Source organism: Somniosus microcephalus, chromosome 26, assembly GCF_052327205.1.
Source record: "Somniosus microcephalus isolate GS21.2 chromosome 26, FLI_Smic_1.0, whole genome shotgun sequence".
Lineage (NCBI taxonomy): Eukaryota > Metazoa > Chordata > Chondrichthyes > Squaliformes > Somniosidae > Somniosus > Somniosus microcephalus.
In genome coordinates, this window is record NC_141012.1 from 48,846,758 (window position 1) to 48,873,069 (window position 26,312).

The window sequence follows — 26,312 nt, forward strand, 5'->3', positions numbered from 1 at the left end:
TTACTCTGTCCCTGGTCACTGTATCCCAGTCACCTTACCCCCGGCGGCTGTCACAGTGACCCTAGTGTGCTCAAACACCAGACTTCCGAACCGTCCTAGTGTCGGCCCAGCCCGGCCCGGCCGAGTCATGCTCGAGCATTAGTGAGATTGAATCCTCCCGATACATGTGGAACTCGACCAGTCCCGGGCGACCGCTCGCAATTCCTGTTTCAGGAAGGTTGGGATCCGGTAGGACGTGATGTCAATGCCACTGGGCTGTTAAATAGGTGGAGTCCACGCACTGTCCCTGACACTGTGGCCCCGAGGCTTTGGAGATTGGTGAGAAGTGAGGACAAGGGAGTGAGAATTGGGAGCCGGCTCCGGGAGCTCAGGGTAGCGAGAGAGGTGAATCAGCCGCTGAGGGAACCACTCAGCCCTGTGCTGAGCCTCAAGGTACATTGCTGGTTGTTATTCTGTGGTATATTTGTGCGGAGTTGTCGCACATGCGGATATGAATTTGAAATGTCTCTTATTCTGAAACCTCTGCTGCTCTGGTTTGAAGGTTCCTGGGGAAATGATCCCGAGGTTTTGTGCTGTCAGTCAATGAGAACTTGCAATTCTGAGCAAGGCTTCAGTTTCTATAAATCAGTTTTGTTATTCTGTAAAAAATCTTCCCTGAGCCCACAGTCCACAACTGTTTGTGCAGCACGGGGCAGCGGGTCTGCTTTCAGGGCTAAGATGTGCGATTCTGGGGAAGCAATTGTGCATTGAGCGTGTAATAGGGACTGGATAACAATCACCAAGCCTCGGTCACTGTTCACGTGTATTTCAGTCACTGTGCACAGCAGTGTGTGCAATAGTTACTGTGCACTGCACAGCAATGTGCATCATTTAATGTGCACAACAGTTTGTGCATTAGCCGGTGTGCACAAATGTATCAGTCACTATAACACGTGTATTAATCACCGGGCACATCAGTCACTGTATCAATCACTGAGTGTCAATCATTATGTGCAACATGTGTGCCAGTGAATGTGCACAGCAAAATGCATCAATTATGTGTAAAGTGTATTAATCTGTGCAAAATCATTGTGCACAACAAAGCATGTATCAATAACCGTTTAACAATGTGTATCAGGTCATTATTCACAACGGTGTATCAATCAGTGTGAACAATGTGTGTGCACAAGAATGTGTATCAATTAATGTGCATACATCAATCACTGCACAGTGAATATATGAAACGTTATACACAGCAGTGGGTTAATCATTGCACGACAGTGTGTATCAGCCATTGTGTACAACATTGTATATTAATCAGTGTGCACAGTGTAGTGTGCGTCAGTAACTACCCACAACAGTGTGTGCCACTGTGCTGTGTGCACCATTCATTACCCATGTAAATCAGTGCCCACCTTATATAGACTGCATTTTATTACTGCAGTCACATTAAGAACATATTAAACACTTCAACCGCATTGTTGAACTACATTTTGTGTTATCGTCAGTAAAGCATTGCCAGAAAGCCAGGTGCAGATGACCTGTCACACTTTAAGTTTAGTTTTGACATAAATGTGTGCAAAAGATTGAAAGAAATCCATTAAGAAAAATATACAAATGGTGAAATAGGAGTAAATTACTTTGCCTGGGGACTGTCCGAGGATCTAACAGGCTCTTGCTCCTTGTGGTTTTAGGCAGATCTTGAAGATGAATTATTACCCCGAGGCAATGGCTGGAAGCTGCAGTTCATACCTTCCACCTTACATGGGCCTGATGGTAAGTTGTACTGACAGCCGGGCATCCTGCTCTCTGAGCCTCGAGAGAGAGAGAGGTAGGAAATGGTAAAAACACACAACCCAGGCAGAGGTGCATGCCAACAAACATTACTTACCCTGTCACAGCCCCTCCATACTCCCCCTCTCAGCTATCCTCCTAATGAGGGGGGGGGGGAGAGCTTACAATCTCCCAACTCGACTGTTAGAATGTTAGGATTGGGGGTAAGGTACTGACTTGGATAGAGAACTGGTTGGCAGACAGGAAGCAAAGAGTTGGAATAAACGGGTCTTTTTCCGAATGGCAGGCAGTGACTAGTGGGGTACCGCAGGGATCGGTGCTAGGACCCCAGCTATTCACAGTATATATTAATGATCTAGACGAGGGAACTAGATGTAATATCTCCAAGTTTGCAGACGACACAAAGCTGGGTGGGCGTGAGTGCTGTGAGGAGGATGCCGAGAAACTCCAGTATGATTTGGACAGGTTGGGTGATTGGGCAGATGCATGGCAGATGCAGTGTAATGTGGATAAATGCGAGGTTATCCACTTTGGTGGCAAAAACAGGAAGACAGATTATTATCTGAATGGCAATAGATTGGGAGAAGGGGAAGTGCAACGAGACCTGGGTGTCCTTGTGCACCAGTCGCTGAAGGTAAGCATGCAGGTGCAGCAGACGGTTAAGAAGGCAAATGGTATGTTGGCCTTCGTAGCGAGAGGTTTTGAGTACAGGAACAAGTTGTTGCTGCAGTTGTACAGGGCCTTGGTGAGACCACATCTTGAGTATTGTGTGCAGTTTTGGTCGCCTTATCTGAGGAAGGATATTCTTGCCATGGAAGGAGTTCAGCGAAGATTCACCAGACTGATACCTGGGATGGCAGGAATGACGTATGAGGAGAAATTGGGTCGATTGAGCTTGTACTGGCTGGAGTTTAGAAGAATGAGAGGGGATCTCATTGAAACTTATAAAATTCTGACAGGACTGGACAGACTAGATGCAGGAAGGATGTTCCCGATGGTCGGGGAGTCCAGAACCAGGGGTCACAGTCTAAGGATAAAGGGTAGGCCATTTAGGACAGAAATGAGGAGGAATTTCTTCACCCAGAGAGTGGTGAACCTGTGGAATTCTCTACCACAGAAGGCAGTAGAGGCCAATTCATTAAATATATTCAAGAAGGAGTTGGATATATTTCTTAAGGCTAAAGGGATCAAGAGGTATGGGGAGAAAGCAGGGACCGGGTACTGAATTTGGATGATCAGCCATGATCGCATTGAATGGCAGAGCAGGCTCGAGGGGCCGAATGGCCTACTCCTGCTCCTATCTTCTATGTTTCTATGATGCACTAAAACACCCAGATCTTTTTTTCACCACTGGCTTTAGTTCTTTTCCCTGATGGGTGTATGTATGTTCAGCATTTGACCGGCCCACAGTCATAATGCTGCACTTATCTAAGTTAAACGGCATTTGCTAATCTCGGGCAAAATCCCCCAACGCCTCTAGATCTACTTGTAGTAGTCAAACATCCGCTATAATTCTAATTCTCACACATTCAATCTTGGATGAGCCGCAATTTCCTCCAGTTAATCATTGGGAAGACCGAAGCCATTGCCTTCAGCCCTTCGTCACAAACTCCATGCCCTTGCCACTTACTCCATCCCCCTCTCCGGTTACTATTTCAGGCTGAACCAGGCTGTTCACAACTTTCCTGTCCTACTTGACCCTGAGCTGAGCCTCTGACCTGATATGCTCTCCATTAGCGAGACTGCTTCCATCGAGCTTGATAACATCAGCTGTCTCCGCCCCAGCCTCAGCCCAGCTGCAGCTGAAACCCTCATCCATGTCATCGCCAGCTCCAGTTCAACTGTTCTCATGCCCTCCGGGCTGGTATCCCATCCTGCGCCTTCTGTAAATTTCAGCTCATTCAAAACTCTACTGGGCACAGCAATTCCCGTTCACCCATCACTCCTATCCTTACTGATCTACATTGGTTCCCAATCACCCAAAGCCTCACATATAAAATTCCTATCCTCATGTTCAAATCCCTTTATGGCCTTGCTCCTCCTTATCTCTGTAACCTCATCCAATGCAACAACACTCCCCTCACCACCAACAACTCTCCATTCCTCGCACTCTGGTGTCCTGGGCATCTCCCTCTCCCTTTGCCCCATCGTTGGTGGCGGTTCTTTCAGCTGCTTAGCCCCCAAGCTATGGAATTGCCTCCCTCAACCTCTCCACATTGCGCTCTCCCTTTAAGACCCTATAACCCAAATCTTTGACCAAGCTTTGGTCACCCTTCTTTGGCTCGGCATCCATTCTTTTTCTTGCATCCCTGTGAAGCACCTTGGGAAGTTTTTCTACATTAAAGGTGTTGTATAAACACAAGTTGTTGTTGTTGTTGTGCTCCACATTGTTTCAGCTAGTCTCAGAATTTTACCTAATAAAGAAGACTGGAGACTAAAAGTTGTAGATATTTAAATACTGGAAATGTGCAAGTGAGCATGCGTGCCTGAGTATAGACACATAGTTAGAGCTTTACTGTGGAGGGTACTTTACTCTGTATCTAACCCGTGCTGTACCTGCCCTGGGAGTGTTTGATGGGACAGTGTAGAGGGAGCTTTACTCTGTATCTAACCCGTGCTGTACCTGCCCTGGGAGTGTTTGATGGGACAGTGTAGAGGGAGCTTTACTCTGTATCTAACCCATGCTGTACCTGCCCTGGGAGTGTTTGATGGGACAGTGTAGAGAGAGCTTTACTCTGTATCTAACCCGTGCTGTACCTGCCCTGGGAGTGTTTGATGGGACAGTGTAGAGGGAGCTTTACTCTGTATCTAACCCGTGCTGTACCTGCCCTGGGAGTGTTTGATGGGACAGTGTAGAGGGAGCTTTACTCTGTATCTAACCCGTGCTGTACCTGCCCTGGGAGTGTTTGATGGGACAGTGTAGAGGGAGCTTTACTCTGTATCTAACCCCGTGCTGTACCTGCCCTGGGAGTGTTTGATGGGACAGTGTAGAGGGAGCTTTACTCTGTATCCAACCCTTGCTGTACCTGAATTGAGTGTGCTTAATGCGGCAGTGTTGACGGAATGGTATTCTGCATCTTATCTGTGCCTGAGTCCTATCACTCCATAATACAGCATGTTGTAACCTTTCCGATTGTGTCCATCAACCAAGATACTGGCTGGGATTGTGTCCCCTAATACAAAATTAGTGAGTAATGCTTGTATGTATCTGAAGCGGGCTTCCATATAATGAGATGTTGCTTCCTGTATTTCAGAGGCAGGTCCCTGTTGACATGTGTGAGGATCCATCCTTGGTAGGATTTCCTGATAACTGCTACCAACAAAGATTCTACTACCAACAGCAGGATGAGTTCGCAGCTCAGGAGGTGCCCACTGGTCTTGAGTACTCCACTCCAGGTAAGAGATATAGAGGGACACAACACACCAATTACCATCCAACTCCCCCCTCCTCCCAAAAGAAATGTGTGCTTTGCAACTCCATCTCTGAATGTATCTGACTTCATTACGGAGGCGGCTTGGTGCAATGGGTTGGAAAACCGGCATTTCATCCATGGAAATGGCTTCAAATCAAGACTGATCAGAAGGAGGAAGGTTCCCTGCCTCTGCTGAAGGTCTCATCGTTGATGAAAGTTTACACATATGGATGAAGATTTTCTATCTCTGTTGAAGATCTTATCTCTCCAGTGAGACTCTCCCTCTTTGATTAAGGCCTCCTGGCCTAGAAATTCAGTTGCGTTCGCCAGCCGTTAGCGCCTTAGGAGGGGTAGAACTCGAGCGCTAGGCACTTAGCGCCCGGGCGCAGGACGATCTGCGCCTACGCCCAACTTCAGTAGACATTTAGCGCCGGCGCAAAGTGTTTGCGCGCGCTCAGCTGCGCGCGCATCTTATGACGTCATTTCGTCGTGCAACGCCCTTTGTGCGCCCCAAACCGGAACTTCAGTCGCGCCCGCCCAATGTGGGCGTGGCAGTGTTAAGAACTGTGAAGTGGAACGCAGCAGAGGCCCTGCGGGCCTCGGGGAGCGCTAATTAAAGGGCACTTACACTGAACTATAAAGGCCAGCCATTTTGCTGCAATGACTTTTCTGCAACGGATTTCTGGACAGAGACCAAGGAAGAGACCTTACTGATTTGGCCCAACATAGGAGAGGTATTTTTGGCTTCTGGCCAGAGCTTGGAAATTTGCTTCATTGTGATTTCATTGTTTGCAAGTATATTATGGGGGCTGCATGGGGTTCCAACCCTCAGTTCCAGCATTATGTGCGAAGGGCTCGCAGACGCTGTGTGAGAGGGGCAGCCATGCCGAGACGCAGAGGAGGCATCAGGCGTCGGCAACGTAGGCCTTACCCACTCAGGGAATACCGCCAGCAGGTGTCCTATCTCACCATGACTGCCGCGCAGTGTGTTAAGAGGCTGCGCTTCAGAAGGGAGGTGGTTGCAGAGATCTGCCAGCTGCTTTACAGAGATCTGCGTCCACAGCTGATGTGCAGGACGTCTCTGTCGGTGGAAGTGAAGGTCACGGTGGCTCTGAACTTTTATGCAAGCGGCTCCTTCCAAGCTGCTGCTGGGGACATAGCTAACATCTCCCAATTCGCCGTGCACCGCTGCATCCGGCAGGTCACCGATGCCCTTTTCACAAGGGGACACCAATTCATCTCCTTCCCCATGACCCTAGAGAGGCAGGAGCAGCGTGCAGTCGGATTTGTGAGGATTGCCGACTTCCCCATGGTGCAGGGCGCCATTGACTGCACGCATGTGGCTTTGCGGGCACCTATCGACAATGCCGAGGATTACCGCAACCGGAAGGGCTACCATTCCCTCAATGTACAGCTGGTGTGTGACCACAGGCAGCGCATCCTAGCTGTCAATGCCCGCTTTCCAGGCAGCAGCCACGATGCATTTATCCTGCGCCAGACTACTGTGGCTGACATGTTCCAGGCACAGCCTCCCCCAAGAGGATGGCTTATCGGGGACAAAGGCTATCCTTTGTGTACATGGCTCATGACCCCGCTCCGCGCGCCCAGGACCCCTGCTGAGGAGGCATACAACGAAAGCCATCAAGCCACAAGGAACATCATAGAGCAAACGATTGGCGTCCTCAAGCAACGGTTCCGCTGCCTGGATCGCTCCGGCGGATCTCTGCAGTATTCGCCGGATAGAGTCTCCCAGTTCGTCGTCGTTTGCTGCATGCTGCACAACCTGGCTATCCGCAGGACTCAGGCACTGCCACCTCACGTTGGACCACCACCTCAGGAGGACCATGAGGAGGAGGAGGAGGAGTACCAGCCCAGGAGGGAGCCACAAGGTCCAAGGGCCGTCCGTCGGCAGCTTATTGAATGACACTTCTAGGCCCCCTGTCAGGGAATGGCTTGTGGCAATGAAGGCACATGAATGCAGCCGCTCCGCAAGCCCTCAGCCGGTTAACACAACAACCACTTGAAACATCACACATGGACAAGCTGAATAAAGAAAAAGCTTTATTGAACAAACTCAGGGCCCTTCCCACATGAAACCCAAAAACAGACAACACCCACAAAAAACAGTCAAAAACATATCTCACTCCCACAACCTGGGGAGGAATAACAAAACTTGTCCATCCAAATGGCCTTCATCCTCGGCCTTACCAAAAGAACCCCCCCCATAGACAACACAACCACCCCCATATAAAAAAACATTTGCCAACACACTCTACTTTGTGTGCCGAGAGGGCGAGTCCTTGTCCAGGCTTTTCCGGCCCCTGGCCGACCTGCTGCTCCGCCTCAACCTGGGCCCTGTGGGTGCTGCAAGGCTGGGGGAAGGCTCCTGAGGGGCACATTGCGTGACGGCAGATGCCCTTGGGGGTCGGCCTAGACGAGCTCTGGCCCTCGAGGGGCCGGCTGCTGACTGCTGCAGCTGTGGCTGGGCAGCATCAGTCCCTCCAGCAGCTCGTCGCAGCTTCGCTGGGGGAGTGGCAGTGGCGGCTGCAGCAATGGGGGCAAGCTGGCTGATGCCAGGCGCTCGCTGCTCGCCTGAGACACTGGCACTCGGCCGGGCTGGCACTGCAGCAAGCGCAGCAATCTGGTGAAGGCCAGACCGCTGTGCTGCTGCAGCGCGGCGGGTGCCCTGGCGATGCCTGCCTGACACAGCGAGTGTGGCAGCAGTGCGTGCCCGTACTGCCCTGGTCTGTGCCCGCATCAGACCAGCCACTGACTGCACGGCACCACTGATCAACTGTCCACTCGCTGCCTGTGCGGCCCTGAATTCGTCCCGACTCGCGTCCTGTGCTGCCCTCAATTCGGCCCGACTCGCGTCCTGTGATGCCCCGAATTCGGCCCGACTCGCGTCCTGTGATGCCCCGAATTGTTCGAGACCTCTGGCCTGTGCTGCCGCGAGTTGTTCGAAACCCCTGGCCTGTGAGGCCCCGAAATCAGACACACTATGAGCCAGGGACTCAATGGCCTCAGGCAACCGTGCCACAACCCCCATGAACTCGGTGTGCCGACGATCCGAGTCCGCGGACATTTGATCAAGGAGGCGCACCTCCTGGGCGAGGACCGTCTCCGGACTGGAGGCCGGACTCTCCCTCTGGGGAGAAGGCAACCGAGCTGCCCGACCCTTCCCGCGTGGCTGCACGCCACTGGGCCCAGCAACTACACTCCCCTGCAACACTTCCCCCCTCTGGGGAGAAGGCAGCCGAGCTGCCCGACCCTTCCCGCGTGGCTGGACGCCACTGGGCACAGGAGCTACACTCCCCTGCAACACTTCCCCCCCCCTCTGGGGAGAAGGCAGCCGTGCTGCCCGACCCTTCCCGCGTGGCTGGACGCCACTGGGCACAGGAGCTACACCCCCCTGCAACACTTCCCCTGGCTCTCCTCCAGGGAAGACGTGTCCCCTCCATTGCCATCCCCTGGCGCGGATGAGGGTTCCCCCGATGGGCCGCCTTCCTCTTGCTCCTCCTCGTCCTCCTCTTCCGAGGGACTGACACTCGCAGCTTCAGGGACCTCCTCCTCACCAGCTGAAAGCAGGAAGGCACAAGAGTAGCTTTAGAGTGAGGACAGGGCGTCAGCGAGGGAGGCATGAGTGGTGGCATTCTGCGCATTGGTCGGACAGTGGCAAAGGATGTAGATCTGAAGCGCAAGGGGAACGAGAGCGGTCCAAAAGGTCATGTCCTTACCATTGGGGCCCAGCACAGGGTCGGCATCTCCAATTGCAACGGGGCCAATCACCCGGGAACCCATGAGTCGACCCACGCGCTCCTCCAGGTCACTGAGCTGCTGGAACTGGGGACGGCCTCCCCCGGTGACAGTCCGGCTCTTCAGATTCTGGGCCAGCTTGGCCTGCAAGAGAAAGGACGGCCTCTAAGTACAGTGTGGTGCCCTGTTGTTGTGTGCACTGCCTCCCATGGTCGAATAGCTTGGCCAGTGTGTAAAGTGCAGAAAGTGCAATTGATGTTCATGCCAGTGCCATAGCTGCTGGATGAGGGCTGGCCATTAGGCCTTTGAGGTCCCTTTGCCCATAATGTGAGGTGCACATGCAAGGATGAGGAGGACACTGGAAAGGGTACTCACCCTGACAATCCGAGTGAGGTCGCTAAACTTTTTCCGGCATTGGACAACAGTCCGGGGGACATCGCAGGTGGCTGTGACCCTCTGGGCGATATCCCTCCAGGCTCTCCCGTACACCCTGTTGGGAGGCTTCTTGCCACTGTCCGGGAACAAGATATGGCTTCTCTTCTCCAAAGCCCTAACCAGCACCTTTAAATCATGGCCAGAGAAGCGCTGCGCTCGCTCACGGGCCCTCTGCATCCTTCCTGGCGCTATTTCTCTCCAGCAGCAGTGTTTAGGCCTAGCTGGAGGGCTGCAGTATCCAGGGCGTGGCAGCAGACCAAGTCGACCCTTCCCCCTTTAAGAGCTGGCCGGCGCCAGGGTGTCTGCTGTCAATCAAAACATGACCGCACCTGCGCTGCGCCCGGCCTCGGCGGTATCAGTCTGCACCGCCGGCTTAGCGCCTAAGGATAGCCGTGCATCGCCAGTTTTAGCGCTCGAGCAAACTCCTTGGCCAAAGCTACTGAATTTCGGCGAAGTGGCCTCCACTTTCCGGCGGGCGCAAACTTTAGCGGCCGCCCGACTTTACCGCCCCAAAAGTGGCTATACTGAATTTCTAGGCCCCTGTCTTTTGATTATTTCCTTTCTTTGATCTCCTCACTCCGATGATCTTCTCCCTCCGATGAAGGCCTCTTTTCTCTGATGAAGGTGCTCTCTCTCTTTGACGTAGGTTAGCGATCTGACCTCTCTCTGATGAGTATCTCCTCTCTCTGATGAAGGTCTCTCTCTAATGGCTATAAATAAAGATAAAAGAACAAAATCTTATGCAAAAAAATACCAGAAAATGCTGGAAATACGCAGCAGTTCATTGGCATTTGAAAGAGAAAAGGCAGGTTCACACCTTCGACTAAAAAACCTTCATCAAAACTGATGTGAATGATGTAACTGATCTGCATTAATCCATTCTTTCACTGCTTTAACTCTTGTTCTTAGGGGTTGTTCGGAAAGGAGCTGCAAGTGTGCTAATGGTGCAGGAGTTTATCTTCGTGGGTTTAGGATAGTTCAGTGGTAGGACCTGTGCATCAGTCTGAACTGAGTCGCTTCTAACCATGGTGTTTTCACTGGATGGCAAGTGTCCCAGCATTTCCCACCCCACCTCGCCTTGGCGTTCTGGCCCAGCTATCCACCCACTTCCTTTAACACCACAACAAAACTGAGTTTAAAGGACATTCGTCCTGCAACTTGTGTGTTGATTGAAGCACAAAGTGCAGACTGAGGGCTGCAATCTGACCGTGACGAGAATGTTGACAAGTGGTGTGAGACTATCATTAGCAGGTAGTGTTACATCACTCGGGGCTTGCAGTGCAACAGCATCCGATGCAAAAAAATCCAGTTAAACTTTATTTGAATGATTAAAAAAGGGCCCAGCAGATTTCTTATGTTAATAAAGAGCTAGCAGTACAGCTGGCTCTTTGTTTTACAATAAAAATGTCACTGGCATTCCTGACGCTGGTGAGCAGATAGTATTACTCGGTGCTACAGGTTGGCACACCTTAAACCAGTGTTAAAGTGTTACTTTTAGCAAAAAAAAAAGGTGGCAGAATTCATTCCAGAAAGAGCAGTACAGCACCACAAACCAACACAATAATAATGCCTTGTGATCAGAGAACTACAAACAGGAAGGCCAGCCTCTGCACCTAGTGCAGCGTTACCACACATCTGATGTGAGCCTTATCACAAACCACATTGAGTCATCACCGCTAAAATAGCAGCTCCATCACAACCTTTCTTGTGTTTTTCTATTTTATCATGAAGGTTAGTGCTTCTTTCAAGTTTCCACTCTTATAGAATCATTGAATAGTACAGCACAGAAGGAGGCCATTCGGCCCATGGAGTCTGCGCCGGCTCTTCACAGAGCAATCCAGTTAGTCCCACTCCCCTGCTCTTTCCCCATATCCCTGAAATGTTTTTCTTCTTCAAGTATTTGTCCAGTTCCCTTTTGAAGGCGACTATTGAATCTGTTTCCACCACCCTGTCCGGCAATGCATTCCAAACCCTAACCACTTGTTGTGTAAAATGTTTTTCCTCAGGTCGCTTCTGGTTCTTTTGCCAATCACCTTAAATCTGTGCCCTCTGGTTATCGACCCTTCAGCCATTGGAAACAGTTTCTCTTTATTTATTCTGCCGAAACCCTTTATAATTTTAAACACCTCTATTAAATCTCCTCTTATCCTTCACTGGTCTAAGGAGAACAACCCCAGCTTCTCCAGTCTATCCACGTCACTGTATTCCCTCATCCTTAGAACCGTTCTAGTGAATCTCTTGTTCCTTCTAAGCTCCAAGTAAGCCTTCCTTCACACTCTTCCCTCTCCATAATTTGACCAAGTTGAAGTGAAGAGTCTTTGTACCTGTGTCCTGCTCCAACTCATTTCAGTCTTTGATTCGCTGATGTATTACATATTCATCAGTTTTCATTTGCACAAAAACGTGTGGTTTGTGGCGAGTACTTGCCCTGTACAAAGTGTTAACTCGTCTTATCTAATTTTGGTTGAGTATTGCCTCATTAGCTCTTGACCTGCCCTTTACTTCCATATTGAATAGTGCTTCTTTTTAAGTGCTGGTGCGGAAAATTTAGACAACAAAGGATGATAAATATCCCAAAACTGCACACAGTACTCAAGGTGTGGTCTCACCAAGGCCCTGTACAACTGTAGCAAGACATCCTTGTTCCTGTCCTCGAACCCTCTCGCTACGAAGAGTGGCATGGGATCTTTTAAATCCACCTGGTACGTCAGACTGGGCCTCGCTTTAACGTCTCCTCCAAAAGACTGCACCTCTGACAGTACAGCAATCCCCCAGTGCTGCACTGAAGTTTCAGCCTAGATTATGCACTCAGCTGTCTAGAGTGGGGCTTGAACCCACAACCTTCTGACTTATAGACAAAATGCTACTGACTGAGCCAAGGCTGATATCTAGGCTCAAATTGGCTCCGTATTACAGTGAAACGAGACTGAGATTGGCCCCGTATTACAGTGAAACGAGACTGAGATTGGCTCCGTATTACAGTGAAACGAGACTGAGATTGGCTCCGTATTACAGTGAAACGAGACTGAGATTGGCTCCGTATTGCCGTGAAATGAGACTGAGATTGGCTCTGTATTGCAGTGACTGGAGTTACTCTGGATGTAAAGTCAACAGAGGAAATGATGGCAATTTTTTAGAAATCGCTACAAGTTTCTGAAAATAGTTCAACATGTACAGGGTCAGGTTCAAAATCAGCTCTTGGTGTTAAAGCCTCTCAGGTGTCACTTATAAGTAAAAAAACAACAACAACCTACATTAAAGGCGCTATATAAATATAATAAAATATCCCAAGGCACTCCACAGGAGTGCTATCAAAAAACCCCAAATTTGACACCAAGCCAGACAAGGAGCTGTTAGGACAGGTGACCAAAAGCTTGATCAAAGATGTAGGTTTTAAGGAGCGTCTTAAAGGAGGAAAGAGAGGTAGAGAGAAGGAGAGATTAAGGGAGGGAATCCCAGAGCTTGGGGCCAAGGCAGCTAAAGACACGGCCACCAATGGTAGAGCAATTAAAATCGGATGTTCAAAAGGCCAGAATAGGCAGAGCGCAGAGGTCTAGGGGGATTCTAGGGCTCGGGGAGCTTACAGAGGTAAGGAGTGGTGAGTGGGATTTGAAAACAAAGATGAAAATTTTAAAATCGAGGCATTGTTTAACTGGGAGCCAGTGTAGGGGAGATGGGGGAGTGGGACTCGGTGTGAGTTAGGACACGGGTGGCAGCGTTTTAGATAAACTCAGGTTTATGGAGGGTAGAAAGAGGGAGGCCGGCCAGGAGTGGATTGGAATGGTCAAGTCTCGAGGTGATAACGGAATGGATGAGGGTTTCGGCAGCAGATAGGTTGAGGTAAGGGCAGAGCTGGGCGATATTATGAAAGTGAAAATGGGCGGTCTTAGTGATAGAACGAATATGAGGTAGGAAGCTCAATTCGTGATCAAATATGACACCAAGGTTGCGAACAGACTTGGTCAGCCTTAGACCGTTGCCGGAGAGAGAGATCGAATCAGTGAAAAGGGAACGGAGTTTGTGGCGTGAACTGAAGGCAATGGCTATTGTCTTCCCGATATTTAATTGGAGGAAATTAAAAAAAATTTAAATCAAAAATCTCCATCCAAACTTGAATATATTCTGTCATACCTGCTACGTAAACCATTCTCTAACTGTGGAAATACAGATCACAAGGTGACAAACCACAAGTCGCGTACAGCTGCCAATGTGCTTTCTGCCTCAATATTTGTATTTCTCTCCACCTTCCATTTACAATTGATCTGCATACTTAGGCAACACAATTTATGGGATTGAGAGTTTCTAGTAGGTAATGGGTACTTGTGTAATGCCAATTTATGATCATAAATAAGATCACCTCGAAGCCATTTGTTCCCTGTACACTTAAGTCGTGAATTTCCTTGGAGCTGCTCCTGTTGCCATAACTTTGCCAGAAGTGTGGCAGAAACCTTGTTTATGTGCGGAAACAGATTTCCAACGTACTTACGACGAGGTTATGGTGACGGAGCGGGAGCAGCTCCAAGGAAATTCCCGGCCTTAATCCTTTCACATACTCAGACGCCCAGTGCCATCCATCAACTTAGTTTTGTTTCTTTTAACTTGGTTGCTCTTCTTTCTCATCCCCCCCCCCCCCAAGGCTGAGATGCCCCCTACCCAGAACACTACGCAATACTCAAGGTGGGGGATGAACCAGTGCTTCGTATAAACTAATGATCACTTCTCAGGACATGTGATCTCTCTCTTGACTTATACATCCTAAGATACTGTTTGCCATTTTCACCACCGCTGTACATTGTGCTATCTGTATACTGTGCTATTGGTTTGAGGGGGTTTTCCACAAATCTCTCCGGTAGACGGTCCTCATTTGCATGAAGCCAAGGCCTCTGTCAGTGTGGCTGATCTAAAAGGTCGTGCACTAGGTGTAGATTTGTTTTTGCATTTTATTGGAAGAAGGCAGTTTTGCAGAATTATATTTTTTTGATTTACTGAATTAGGCACACACTGAACTGGGATTACCAGTGAGAGTCAGCTCATGGTGCAGACCAGACCTAGTTCTGCACTCTTTAGCAATCTCACTCAGAGAAACCACAGAATGGCTGGTATGGGAAATGGAAAAATACCACGTTCGTGCAGTAAAGAGATAGTCTTCTGAGGTTAGAGCTAAACACATTGCTGAGGCAAAGTGGTTGGACTCTACTTCTGACTCTAGCCTGTATGTTGAGGAGGGGTTGAGTGGTTTGATCATATTCACTAGTTTGGTAACAGTTTGAACTTAAAAAGGCAGTATTTGCCAATACCAGCTCTGCTCTTGTGTGTTAGATTAAGCCGGAGCTACAACTTCCTATTGCAACACTGTCACTTGTTGCTTTAGTGCTGTTATTATTGCTAAATTCACGTTGGAAACCAATAGAAAACTTTGTAAAATGTATTGTTGGCTGATACGAGACTCCAGACTGAAAGATTCATACCCGTTGATTGCAACCTGGTCATGAAATATGCAAAGCAGTGACTTTATAAAGAGTGTCTACATATTCATTACTACGTTAGTCCATCATCACTGTCGACTCCTTCCTTCACTGAATCTTCATCACATCATGTGTAGTCAAACACAAACTCAAATGATGGGTCTGTTTTGTACAAACACCAACACAAATGAAATAGGCTCTCCTGTATCCTGCATATTGAGCCGCTGATTGGACTAGGTACTTATTTGTGGACCTGATGTAAACTCTTATCTGGATTCTGGCTTGCTTGCTATCAATGACTGACATATTTCCAAATTCAGTTTAGTTCCTGCTTTGCATTCCTCTCTATTAGTTGTATTATGGTACATTAATAAAGACAGTTAACATCTATTGAAATTGCTGTTTGATATTTAGGGGATTTCTCTCTGATACCTGTGAATTTGACTGCATATATTGAAGCTGGGTTTAAGTCTATCTACAGATAATAATCATTGATTTCCTTTTGCAAAGTCAGGAGCAATCACAAGTACATTGTTGTCTGAAGGTAGGTGCTTTGTTAAATCACTGGCTGATGTTTTGGGTCTAAACTTTCACATTTCATATTTTCATTGCCTTAATATTGAGAGTTATGGGATGTAGGACTACGTTCTTCTTAGTCAGTCAGTCCTGATAACTATCATCAACATCACAGTCTTTCTTCCCACTGAGATTGCTATATATTGATGTTTAAAATCACATTTTTCAAAGTCATAGAGCTTGTTCATAATTCTTGATGTGTTATTTGTTTATTCTGTAAATATCTGATAAAGATTAAAGAATGCAAAACAGTGAAACTAAAAAGGACTTACACTGGGATGTGTTTGTACTTTGCAATTTCCATCAAATCGGGTGTAAATATGGATGTGACGAGCATTTCATAAACCCCGGCATCAAAGAACCCTGGGATCATAAACCCCAGGATCAAAAACCCCGAGATCATAAACCCCGGGATCATAAACCTTGGGATCGTAAACCCCGGGATCATAAACCCCGGGATCATAAACCCCGGCATCATAAACCCCGGGATCATAAACCCCGGGATCATAAACCCCGGGATCATAAACCCTGTCATCATAAACCCCGGGATCATAAACCCCGGGATCATAAACCCCAGGATCAAAAACCTGGCATCATAAACCCCGAGATCTATTCCAGTAGGTCATAAACCTCCTTGAAAACGCTGATCACAGGGACTGTAACTGTGCTTTGTCAGACCGGGCAGTACTTGATGACATCTCTGAATGCCTGAAATAATCACTGAGAGTTTGGAGAGAGAGGGATAGACACTGAGAGATTGGAGAGAGAGGGATAGACACTGAGAGATGCGCCTGCTGCCCTTGTCTTTCTAGGTGGAAGAGGTTACGGGTTTGGGAGGTGCTGCCGAAGAAGCCTTGGTGATTTGCTGCAGTGCATCTTGTAGATGGTACACACTGCAGCCACGGTACGCCGGTGGTGGAGGGAGTGAATGTTTAAGGCGGTGGATGGGGTGCCAATCAAGTGGGCTGCTTTGTCCTGGATGGTGTCGAGCTTCTTGAGTGTTGTTGGAGCTGCACTCATCCAGACAAGTGGAGAGTATTCCATCACACTCCTGACTTGTGCCTTGTAGATGGTAGAAAAGCTTTGAGGAGGTGAGACATTCGCCGCAGAATACCCAGCCTCTGACCTGCTCTTGTTGCCACAGTATTTATGTGGCTGGTCCAGTTTCTGGTCAATGGTGACCCCCAGGATGTTGATGGTGGGGGATTTGGCGATGGTAATGCTGTTGAATGTGGTTAGACTCTTTGTTGTTGGAGATAGTCATTCCCTGGCACTTCTGTGGTGCGAATGTTACCTGCCACTTATCAGCCCAAGCCTGAATGTCGTCCAGGATTTGTTGCATGTGGGCATGGACTGCTTCATTATCTGAGGAGTTGTGAATGGCGCTGAACACTGCAGTCATCAGCAAATATCCCCATTTCTGACCTTATGTTGGAGGGAAGGTCATTGATGAAGCAGCTGAACATGGTTGGGCCTAGGATACGGCCATGAGGAACTCCTGCAGCAATGTCCTGGAGCTGTGACCTCCAACCACCACAACCATCTTGCTTTGTGCTAGGAACCAGTGAAGAGTTTTCCCCCCGATTCCCATTGACTTCAGTTTTACTAGGGCTCCTTGATGCCACACTCGGTCAAATGTTGCCTTGGTGTCAAGGGCAGTCACTCTCACCTCACCTCTGGAATTCAGCTCCTTTGTCCATGTTTGGACCAAAGCTGTAATGAGGTCGGGAGCTGAGTGGTCTTGGCGGAACCCAAACTGGGCATCAGTGAGCAGGTTATTGGTGAGTAACTGCCGCTTGATAGCACTGTTGATGACACCTTCCATCACTTTGCTGATGATTGACTGATGGGGCCGTAACTGGCCGGATTGGATTTGTCCTGCTTTTTGTGGACAGGACATACCAGGGCAGTTTTCCACATTGGCGGATAGATACCAGTGTTGTAGCTGTACTGGAGCAACTTGGTTAGAGGCGCGGCTAGTTCTGGAGCACAAGTCTTCAGCACGATAGCCGGGATGTTGTCAGGGCCCATAGCCTTTGCTGTATCCAGTGCGCTCAGCCGTTTGTTGGTATCACGTGGCGTGAATCGAATTGGCTGAAGACTGGCTTCTGTGATGGTGGGGACCTCAGGAGTAGGCCGATATGGATCATCCACTTGGCACTCCTGGCTGAAGATGGTTGAAAATGCTTCAGCCTTGTCTTTTGCACTCACGTGCTGCTCCTGGCATGCTCTTCTACATCCTTATTGAAGCAGGGTTGGTCCACTAGCTTGGTGTAATGGTAGAGTGAGGGATATGCTGGGCCATGAGGTTACAGATTGTGGTGGAATACAATTCTGCTGCTGTTGATGGCCCACAACACCTCATGGATGCCTAGTTTTAAGCTGCTAGATCTGTTCTGAATCTATCCCATTTAGCACAGTGGTAGTGCCACACAACACGATGGAGGGTGTCCTCGGTGTGAAGACAGGACTTCGTCTCCACAATGACTGGGCGGTGGTCACTGCTACCAATGCTGTCATAGACAGATGCATCTGCGACAGGTAGATTGGTGAGGACGAGGTCAAGTAGGTTTTTCCCTCGTGTTGGTTCTCTCACCACCTGTTGCAGGCCCAGACTGGCAGTTATGTCCTTCAGGACTCGGCCAGCTCAGTCAGTAGTGGTGCTACCGAACCACTCTTGGTGATGGACATTGAAGTCCCCCACCTAGAGTACATTCTGTGCCCTTGCTACTCTCAGTGCTTCTTCCAAGTGGTGTTCAACGTGGAGGAGTACTGATTCATCAGCTGAGGGAGGGCAGTAATCAGCAGGAGGTTTCCTGGCCCATGCTTGACCTGAAACCATGAGACTTCATGGGATCCAGAGTCAATGTCGAGGACTCCCAGGGCCACTCCTTCCCGACTGTATACCACTGTGCCGCCACCCCTGGTGGGTCTGTCCTGCCGGTGGGACAGGACATACCCAGGGATGGTGATGGAGGAGTTTGGGACATTGGCTGAAAGGTATAATTCTGTTAAGGGTGTTACCTGTGAGGGGGTGTTACCTGTGAGGGGGTGTTACCTGTGAGGGGGTGTTACCTGTGGGGGGTGTTACCTGTGGGGGGGTGTTACCTGTGAGGGGGGTTACTGTGGGGGGTGTTAGCTGTGGGGGGGTGTTACCTGTGAGGGGCTGTTACCTGTGAGGGGGTGTTACCTGAGAGGGGGTGTTACCTGAGAGGGCGTGTTACCTGAGAGGGCTGTTACCTGTGAGGGGCTGTTACCTGTGAGGGCTGTTACCTGTGGGGGCGTGTTACCTGTGGGGGCGTGTTACCTGTGGGGGCGTGTTACCTGTGAGGGGGGGTTACCTGTGAGGGCTGTTACCTGTGGGGGGCTGTTACCTGTGAGTGGTGTTATTACCTGTGGGGGGGGGTGTTATTACCTGTGGGGGGGTGTTACCTGTGGGGGGGTGTTACCTGTGAGCGGTGTTACCTGTGAGGGTGGTGTTACCTGTGAGGGGGGGTTACCTGTGAGGGGGTGTTACCTGTGAGGGGTGTTACCTGTGGGGGGGTGTTACCTGTGAGGGGCTGTTACCTGTGAGGGCTGTTACCTGTGGGGGGGTGTTACCTGTGAGGAGGGTGTTACCTGTGAGGGGGGGTTACCTGTGAGGGGGGGTTACCTGTGTGGTGTGTTACCTGTGAGGGGTGTTACCTGTGAGGTGTGTTACCGTGAGGGGGGCTGTTACCTGTGGGGGGCTGTTACCTGTGAGGGGGGTTGTTACCTGTCAGGGGGTGTTACCTGTGAGGGGGTGTTACTTGTCAGGGGGTGTTACCTGTGAGGAGTGTTACCTGTGAGGAGTGGTACCTGTGAGGGGTGTTACCTGTGAGGGGTGTTACCTGTGAGGGGGTGTTACCTGTGGGGGGTGTTACCTGTGTGGTGTGTTACCTGTGAGGGGTGTTACCTGTGAGGGGGTGTTACCTGTGAGGGGGTGTTACCTGTGGGGGGTGTTACCTGTGAGGGGGTGTTACCTGTGAGGGGGTGTTACCTGTGAGGGGTGTTACCTGTGTGGTGTGTTACCTGTGAGGGGTGTTACCTGTGAGGTGTGTTACCGTGAGGGGGGCTGTTACGTGTGGGGGGCTGTTACCTGTGAAGTGGGGTTGTTACCTGTCAGGGGGTGTTACCTGTGAGGGGGTGTTACTTGTCAGGGGGTGTTACCTGTGAGGAGTGTTACCTGTGAGGAGTGGTACCTGTGAGGGGTGTTACCTGTGAGGGGTGTTACCTGTGAGGGGGTGTTACCTGTGGGGGGTGTTACCTGTGTGGTGTGTTACCTGTGAGGGGTGTTACCTGTGAGGGGGTGTTACCTGTGAGGGGGTGTTACCTGTGGGGGGTGTTACCTGTGAGGGGGTGTTACCTGTGAGGGGGTGTTACCTGTGAGGGGTGTTACCTGTGTGGTGTGTTACCTGTGAGGGGTGTTACCTGTGAGGTGTGTTACCGTGAGGGGGGCTGTTACGTGTGGGGGGCTGTTACCTGTGAAGTGGGGTTACCTGTGAGGGGGTGTTACCTGTGAGGGGGTGTTACCTGTGAGGGGTGTTACCTGTGGGGGGGGGTTGTTACCTGTGAGGTGGGGTTACCTGTGAGGGGGTGTTACCTGTGAGGTGGTGTTTTACCTGTGGGGGGTGTTACCTGTGAGCGGTGTTACCTGTTAAGGCTGTTACCAGTGGGGGGGTGTTACCTGTGGGGGGTGTTACCTGTGAGTGAGCTGTTAATATCTAATTGCTCAAAGGATTGTGACTGGCATATTTGCCGATATTTATCCTTTTCTTTTCCAATTTGGCAGATGATAGGTAATAGATTATTACACAGTCCTGTCCCTGTGCTGTGTGCTGCAGTTTAAATTTCATACATCCCTTAGTTATATTTGTGATGCTGCTCCGAAACCCGTCACACCAGTCTCTCACCAACTGTATCTTTTGCTCCATCACTGATTTGAACTGAATCAGTTTAGCACGTCTGTCACTGAACCACACACTGCCTGGGAAACAGGGCCAGCGAGAAGGTGGGCTGTAACATGAAACTCTAATCTTTTCATATGAAATCCAAAAATATACACAGAGACATACAATTGATTTAATAGGTGTTTCCTCACCTGCAAACCTAAGGGACACCATTTGTACATAGTACAGTGAGTTTTTGTTTCTTGGGGAGAAGAAGGTGATGGTGAGATTTTTATTCCAGTTAAGATACTTTTTTTGATTATTATTTATAAAATAAAATGACTATGTTGTATGAATCTGTGTTGGAGAATTAGTTACTCAGCTTTAGGCACTCCCAGGGCAGGTACAGCACGGGTTAGATACAGAGTAAAGCTCCCTCTACACTGTCCCATCAAACACTCCCTGGGCAGGTACAGCATGGATTAGGTACAGAGTAAAGCTCCCTCTACACTGTCCCATCAAACACTCCCAAGGCAGGTACAGCACGGGTTAGATACAGAGTAAAGCTCCCTCTACACTGTCCCATCAAACACTCCCAGGGCAGGTACAGCACGGGTTAGATACAGAGTAAAGCTCGCTCTACACTGTCCCATCAAACACTCCCAGGGCAGGTACAGCACAGGTTAGATACAGAGTAAAGCTCCCTCTACACTGTCCCATCAAACACTCCCAGGGCAGGTACAGCACGGGGTTAGATACAGAGTAAATCTCCCTCTACACTGCCCCATCAAACACTCCCTCGGCAGGTACAGCACGGGTTAGATACAGAGTAAAGCTCCCTCTACACTGCCCCAAACACTCCCAGGACAGGTACAGCACGGGTTAGATACAGAGTAAAGCTCCCGCTACACTGTCTCATCAAACACTCCCTCGGCAGGTACAGCACGGGTTAGATACAGAGTAAAGCTCCCTCCACACTGTCCCATCAAACACTCCCAGGGCAGGTACAGCACGGGTTAGATACAGAGTAAAGCTCCCACTAGTTTTTCCCGACAATGTGCCTCAGCCCCAACTTTACAAGGTTGTCCCCACCTGTACCAGTGTGGTTGTTTTTCCATTTCCTATTTCAGTGAGATTACCAATTACAGTCGTACCTTTCCGGACGAGGTTTCTCTTTGTGGGACGAGGAACTGGAATGAGACAGTGGAAAACTCTTTTCATGCAGATCTCTTGCAGGGAGCAGACAAGGGAGAGCTTCATCCCATCAGTTTTTTGAACCCTGGTCAAAAGTTCAGCATCTATCGTTAAGCAACATTCAGCCTGCCAGGGCCTTTTTGTGACTACAGGTAGCAGACAACCTTCAGCTACCAATGGACAGATGCTAATTTGGTTCTATTGTCACTGCAATAAAGCAGGAGCCATGTTTTCACTGCTCCATCACATCGCTGTGAAGATGCAGAAGGTGGGGCTTCTCACATGGACTTAAACGCACTTAAGGAGCTCTGCTCACGGGCCTCCCCCACCAGAATTTTAATGATGGCAAATCACTGTCAGGATTGAGAGCCCGAGGGAACAGAAATCCCACAGTGGCTCCGTAAGGACTGCTCTTCCAAGGATGTTGGGGAAGTTCTCAAGGTGGAATAAATAGAGAGGGAGCTTCACTCAACGTTTAACCTATGCTCTTGCCTTTGCTAACATTAGGGGGAAGAGTGGAGGCATTTCCACTGCTCAATGCTGACCACACTGACTTTGATGTACACAATACTGAACCGCCTCTGTCCCCATTAAAGAAAAACAGTGACAAAAACCTAATGGTCCTAAATGCTGGACTCAGCAGACTTCTCACTTCTGATTGAGCAGGTTGTGTCCAGCTCCCCTCCAGGACTTCAATATGTAACTTAGGCATACCCTTCAGTGCAGTACTGAGGGACTGCTGTGTTCTCAGGGCTGCTGTCATTTGGATGAGACATTGGAGTAGATTTTCAACTAGCTGCCTGGCATAAAACTGACCTTGCAAATCAGCCGCCCGATATAGAAACCTTCTGATGTTCATTCCCATTAAATCACTTGATATACAAATCGGGCAGTTTCTATAATCGGCAGCCCATCCACACCGCTAGCTTTACGCCCAGGTGGCAAGCTGAAAACCGACCCGCTTAAGTTGAGGACCTGTCTGCCCGTTCAGGTGGATGTTACTGATCCCACGGCACTATTCAAAGAAGAGCAGGGAGTTCTCCCGACGCCCTGGCCAACAATCTTTCCTCAGCTAGCACTACCAGAAATGGATTCATCTCATTAGTTATTTGTGGGACTTATTTACTAACAACAGTGGCTGCACTTCAAAAGGTGTTTTGGGACTTTGTGGGGGTGCGATAGGTTCTTTACATACCCAACTTCCTTCATTCTTTCTGATAAAGTAGAATAAAAATGATTAAAACTGAGCTAATTACTGTTCCTTGACAAAAATCGCACACAGAACTCTCTTTTTTTCTCCAGTTCTGATGAAGGGTCACAGACCTGAAACGTTAACTCTGTTCCTCTCTCCACGGATGCTGCCCTGGCCTGCTGAGTTTCCCAGCATTTTCTGCTGTTATTTCTCTGTATTCCTATTGTTTCTTGCTTGTTTGAGATGCAGTTCCTGACACACCAGAAGTGTCACTATTGAGCACAGTGTGATACATACTTTTCAGCTCAGTACTGGTCCTCCATTATTTGCTGATTTTCTCCACGCTTTTCTTGAAGGGGTTTAGTCCCATGGAGTCAGCCACTCTCCAATAACTTACCTAAGTGCCTTTTTTCACATTTAGGACAACTGATTTGTTACATCGGATAATGGCACAAGTCACCGAGGTGTCCCGAGGCCAGGTTTCGCTGGCACATGCCAACTATCGGCGTGTCAAGTTGACAATTACTGTATCAGCATATGCTACCAAAAATCAGCGGGGTCCAGGATCCCTCTTCCCTCAATCCCATTCTTACACAAGTCCTGCTGCTAACCGGCTCAGGTCCCTTCTCTCCTCCAGGCCTCTCCTAGTGGTAATGGAAGAGTTTCTGGCCTCTGCAGACTGTAGGTAGAACGTCCTATTCGTTTGAGAATTCAGTAAGGAGAGGCCAGAATCACTTCCATTAGGAGAGATGGTGAGGAAAGAGCAGCCTAGTCTTGTCAGTAGCAGCCAGACTTAGGTAGGAATGGGACTTGGGGGAGAGGGGAAGGTAAAGAAGGTGAGAGGAAAGAGGAGAGGGAAATGGATGGCAATGACGAGAGGAGGGGAAGGACAATGAAGGGAGAGCCAACGGGCAGAAGCTGGGAGTGACAATTTGGGTGAGAGAACAGGGAGAGCACCAGTATTAACTGATGGGGAGGGAGCATACCAGCATGAATTGGGAGTGGGAGAAAGAGTGGCAGATTTAATTGATGGGGGAGGAAAGAGTACCACCTTGAATAAGGGGGATGGAAGATAAGTTCCGGCACGAACTGGAATGGAGTGGGAGAAGAGTGTCAACTTGAATTGTGTCTTGAGACAGGGTTAATTAGCAAACTCATAGTAAAGGATCCTCTGGGGCAGAGTGATCATAATATGATAGAATTTCACGTTAAGTTTGAGAGTGACTTGCCTAAGTCTGAAACTAGAGTCTTAAACGTAAATAAAGCCAGTTGCATAGGTATGAGGGGCGTGCTGGCTAAGGCAGATTGGAAAGATAGATTAAAAGGTATTGCGGTAGATAAGCAGAGGCTAGCATTTAAAGAAATATTTCATAATTCTCAACAAAAATACATTCCATTGAGAAACAAAAACTCCACAGGAAAAGTGATCCATCCGTGGCTAACTAAAGAAGTTAAGGATAGCATTAGATTGAAAGAAGAAGCTTATAATGTTGCGAAGAATAGTAGTAAACCTGAGGATTGGGAGAGTTTCAGAAATTAGCAAAGGTTGACCAAAAAATTCATAAAAAGGGAAAAAATAGAATATGAGAGAAAACTAGCAAGAAATATAAAAAACAGATTGTAAGAGCTTCTACATGTATGTAAAAAGGAAGAGAGTAGGAAAAGTAAATGTTGGTCCCTTAGAGGCTGAGACAGGAGAAATTATTATGGGGAATAAGGAAATGGCAGAAACGTTAAACAAATATTTTGTATCTGTCTTTACAGTAGAAGACACAAAAAGCATACCAAAAATGGTGGGGAACCAAGGGTCTAAGGAGGGTGAAGAACTTAACGTAATTTATATAAGTAGAGAAAAAGCACTAGAGAAACTAATGGGACTATATATATTAATGATCTAGATGAGGGAACTAGATGTAATATCTCCAAGTTTGCAGATGACACAAAGCTGGGTGGGTGTGTGTGCTGTGAGGAGGATGCAGAGAAACTCCAGTATGATTTGGACAGGTTGGGTGATTGGGCAGATGCATGGCAGATGCAGTATAATGTGGATAAATGCGAGGTTATCCACTTTGGTGGCAAAAACAGGAAGACCGATTATTATCTGAACGGCAATAGATTGGGAAAAGGGGAAGTGCAACGAGACCTGGGTGTCCTTGTGCACCAGTCGCTGAAGGTAAGCATGCCCGTGCAGCAGGCGATTAAGAAGGCAAATGGTATGTTGGCCTTCATAGCGAGAGGATTCGAGTACAGGAACAAGGATGTCCTGCTGCAGTTGTACAGGGCCTTGGTGAGACCACACCTTGAGTATTGTGTGCAGTTTTGGTTGCCTTCTCTGAGGAAGGATGTCCTTGCCATGGAGGGAGTGCAGCGAAGATTCACCAGACTGATACCTGGGATGGCAGGAATGAGGAGAGATTGGGTCGATTAGGCTTATATTCGCTAGAGTTTAGAAGAATGAGAGGGGATCTCATTGAAACTTATAAAATTCTAACAGGACTAGACAGACTAGATGCAGGAAGGATGTTCCCGATGGCAGGGGAGTCCAGAACCAGGGGTCGCAGTCTAAGGATAAGGGGTAAGCCATTTAGGACTGAGATGAGGAGGAATTTCTTCACCCAGAGAGTGGTGAACCTGTGGAATTCTCTACCACAGAAGGCAGTTGAGGCCAATTCATTAAATATATTCAAGAAGGAGTTAGATACATTTCTTACGGCTAAAGGGATCAAGGGATATGGGGAGAAAGCAGGGACAGGGTACTGAATTTGGATGATCAGCCATGATCTCATTAAATGGTGGAGCAGGCTCGAGGGGCCGAATGGCCTACTCCTGCTCCTATCTTCTATGTTTCTATGTTTCTATGACTAAAAGCCGACAAATCCCCAGGACCTGACGGCCTACATCCTAGGGTTCTAAATTAGGTGGCTGCAGAGATAGTGGATGCATTGGTTGTGATCTTCCAAAATTCCCTAGATTCTAGAACGGTCCCAGCAGATTGGAAGGTAGCAAATGTAACCCTACTATTCGAGAAAGGAGGGAGCAAGAAAACCGGGAACTACAGGCCAGTTAGCCTGACATCAGTCGTCGGGGAATGCTGGAATCCAGTGTTAAGGAAGTGGTATCAGGGCACTTATAAAATCATAACATGGTTAGGCAGAGTCAACATGGTTTTATGAAAGGGAAATCGTGTTTGACAAATTTATTAGAGGTTTTTGAGGATGTAACTAGGACGGTTAGATAAAGGAGAACCAGTGGATGTAGTATATTTGTATTTCCAAAAGGCATTTGATAAGGTGTCACATAAAAGGTTATTACACAAGGTAAGGGCTCATGGGGTTGAGGGTAATATATTAGCATGGATAGAGGATTGGTTAACGGACAGAACACAGAGAGTAGGGATAAATGTGTCTTTTTCAGGTTGGCAAACTGTAACTAGTGGGGTGCCACAAGAATCAGTGTTGGGGCCTCAGCTATTTACAATCTATATTAATGACCTAGATGAAGGGACCGAGTGTAATGTATCCAAGTTTGCTGACGATACAAAGCTAGGTGGGACAGTAAGCTGTGAGAACACAAAGGGCTGGATTTTGTCATTGGGGCGGGC

At 48.6% G+C, this 26,312-nt stretch overlaps 1 protein-coding gene across 2 annotated transcripts in view; it reads left to right on the top strand.

Annotated features, from left to right (window-relative positions):
* The first annotated feature begins 272 nt into the window (after positions 1-272).
* The window catches only part of ets1 (ETS proto-oncogene 1, transcription factor), a 148,891-nt gene continuing 122,851 nt past the window's right edge, over positions 273-26,312 (top strand). Inside the window, exons 1-3 of one of the 2 annotated variants that reach the window (XM_085968167.1) lie at positions 273-432; positions 1,674-1,755; positions 5,028-5,169. In XM_085968167.1, coding sequence (XP_085824293.1) covers positions 1,687-1,755; positions 5,028-5,169 — 211 coding nt within the window. In that variant the 5' untranslated portion in view covers positions 273-432; positions 1,674-1,686. The remainder of the gene's footprint in view (positions 433-1,673; positions 1,756-5,027; positions 5,170-26,312) is intronic. The other variant, XM_085968170.1, reaches the window with a different exon arrangement.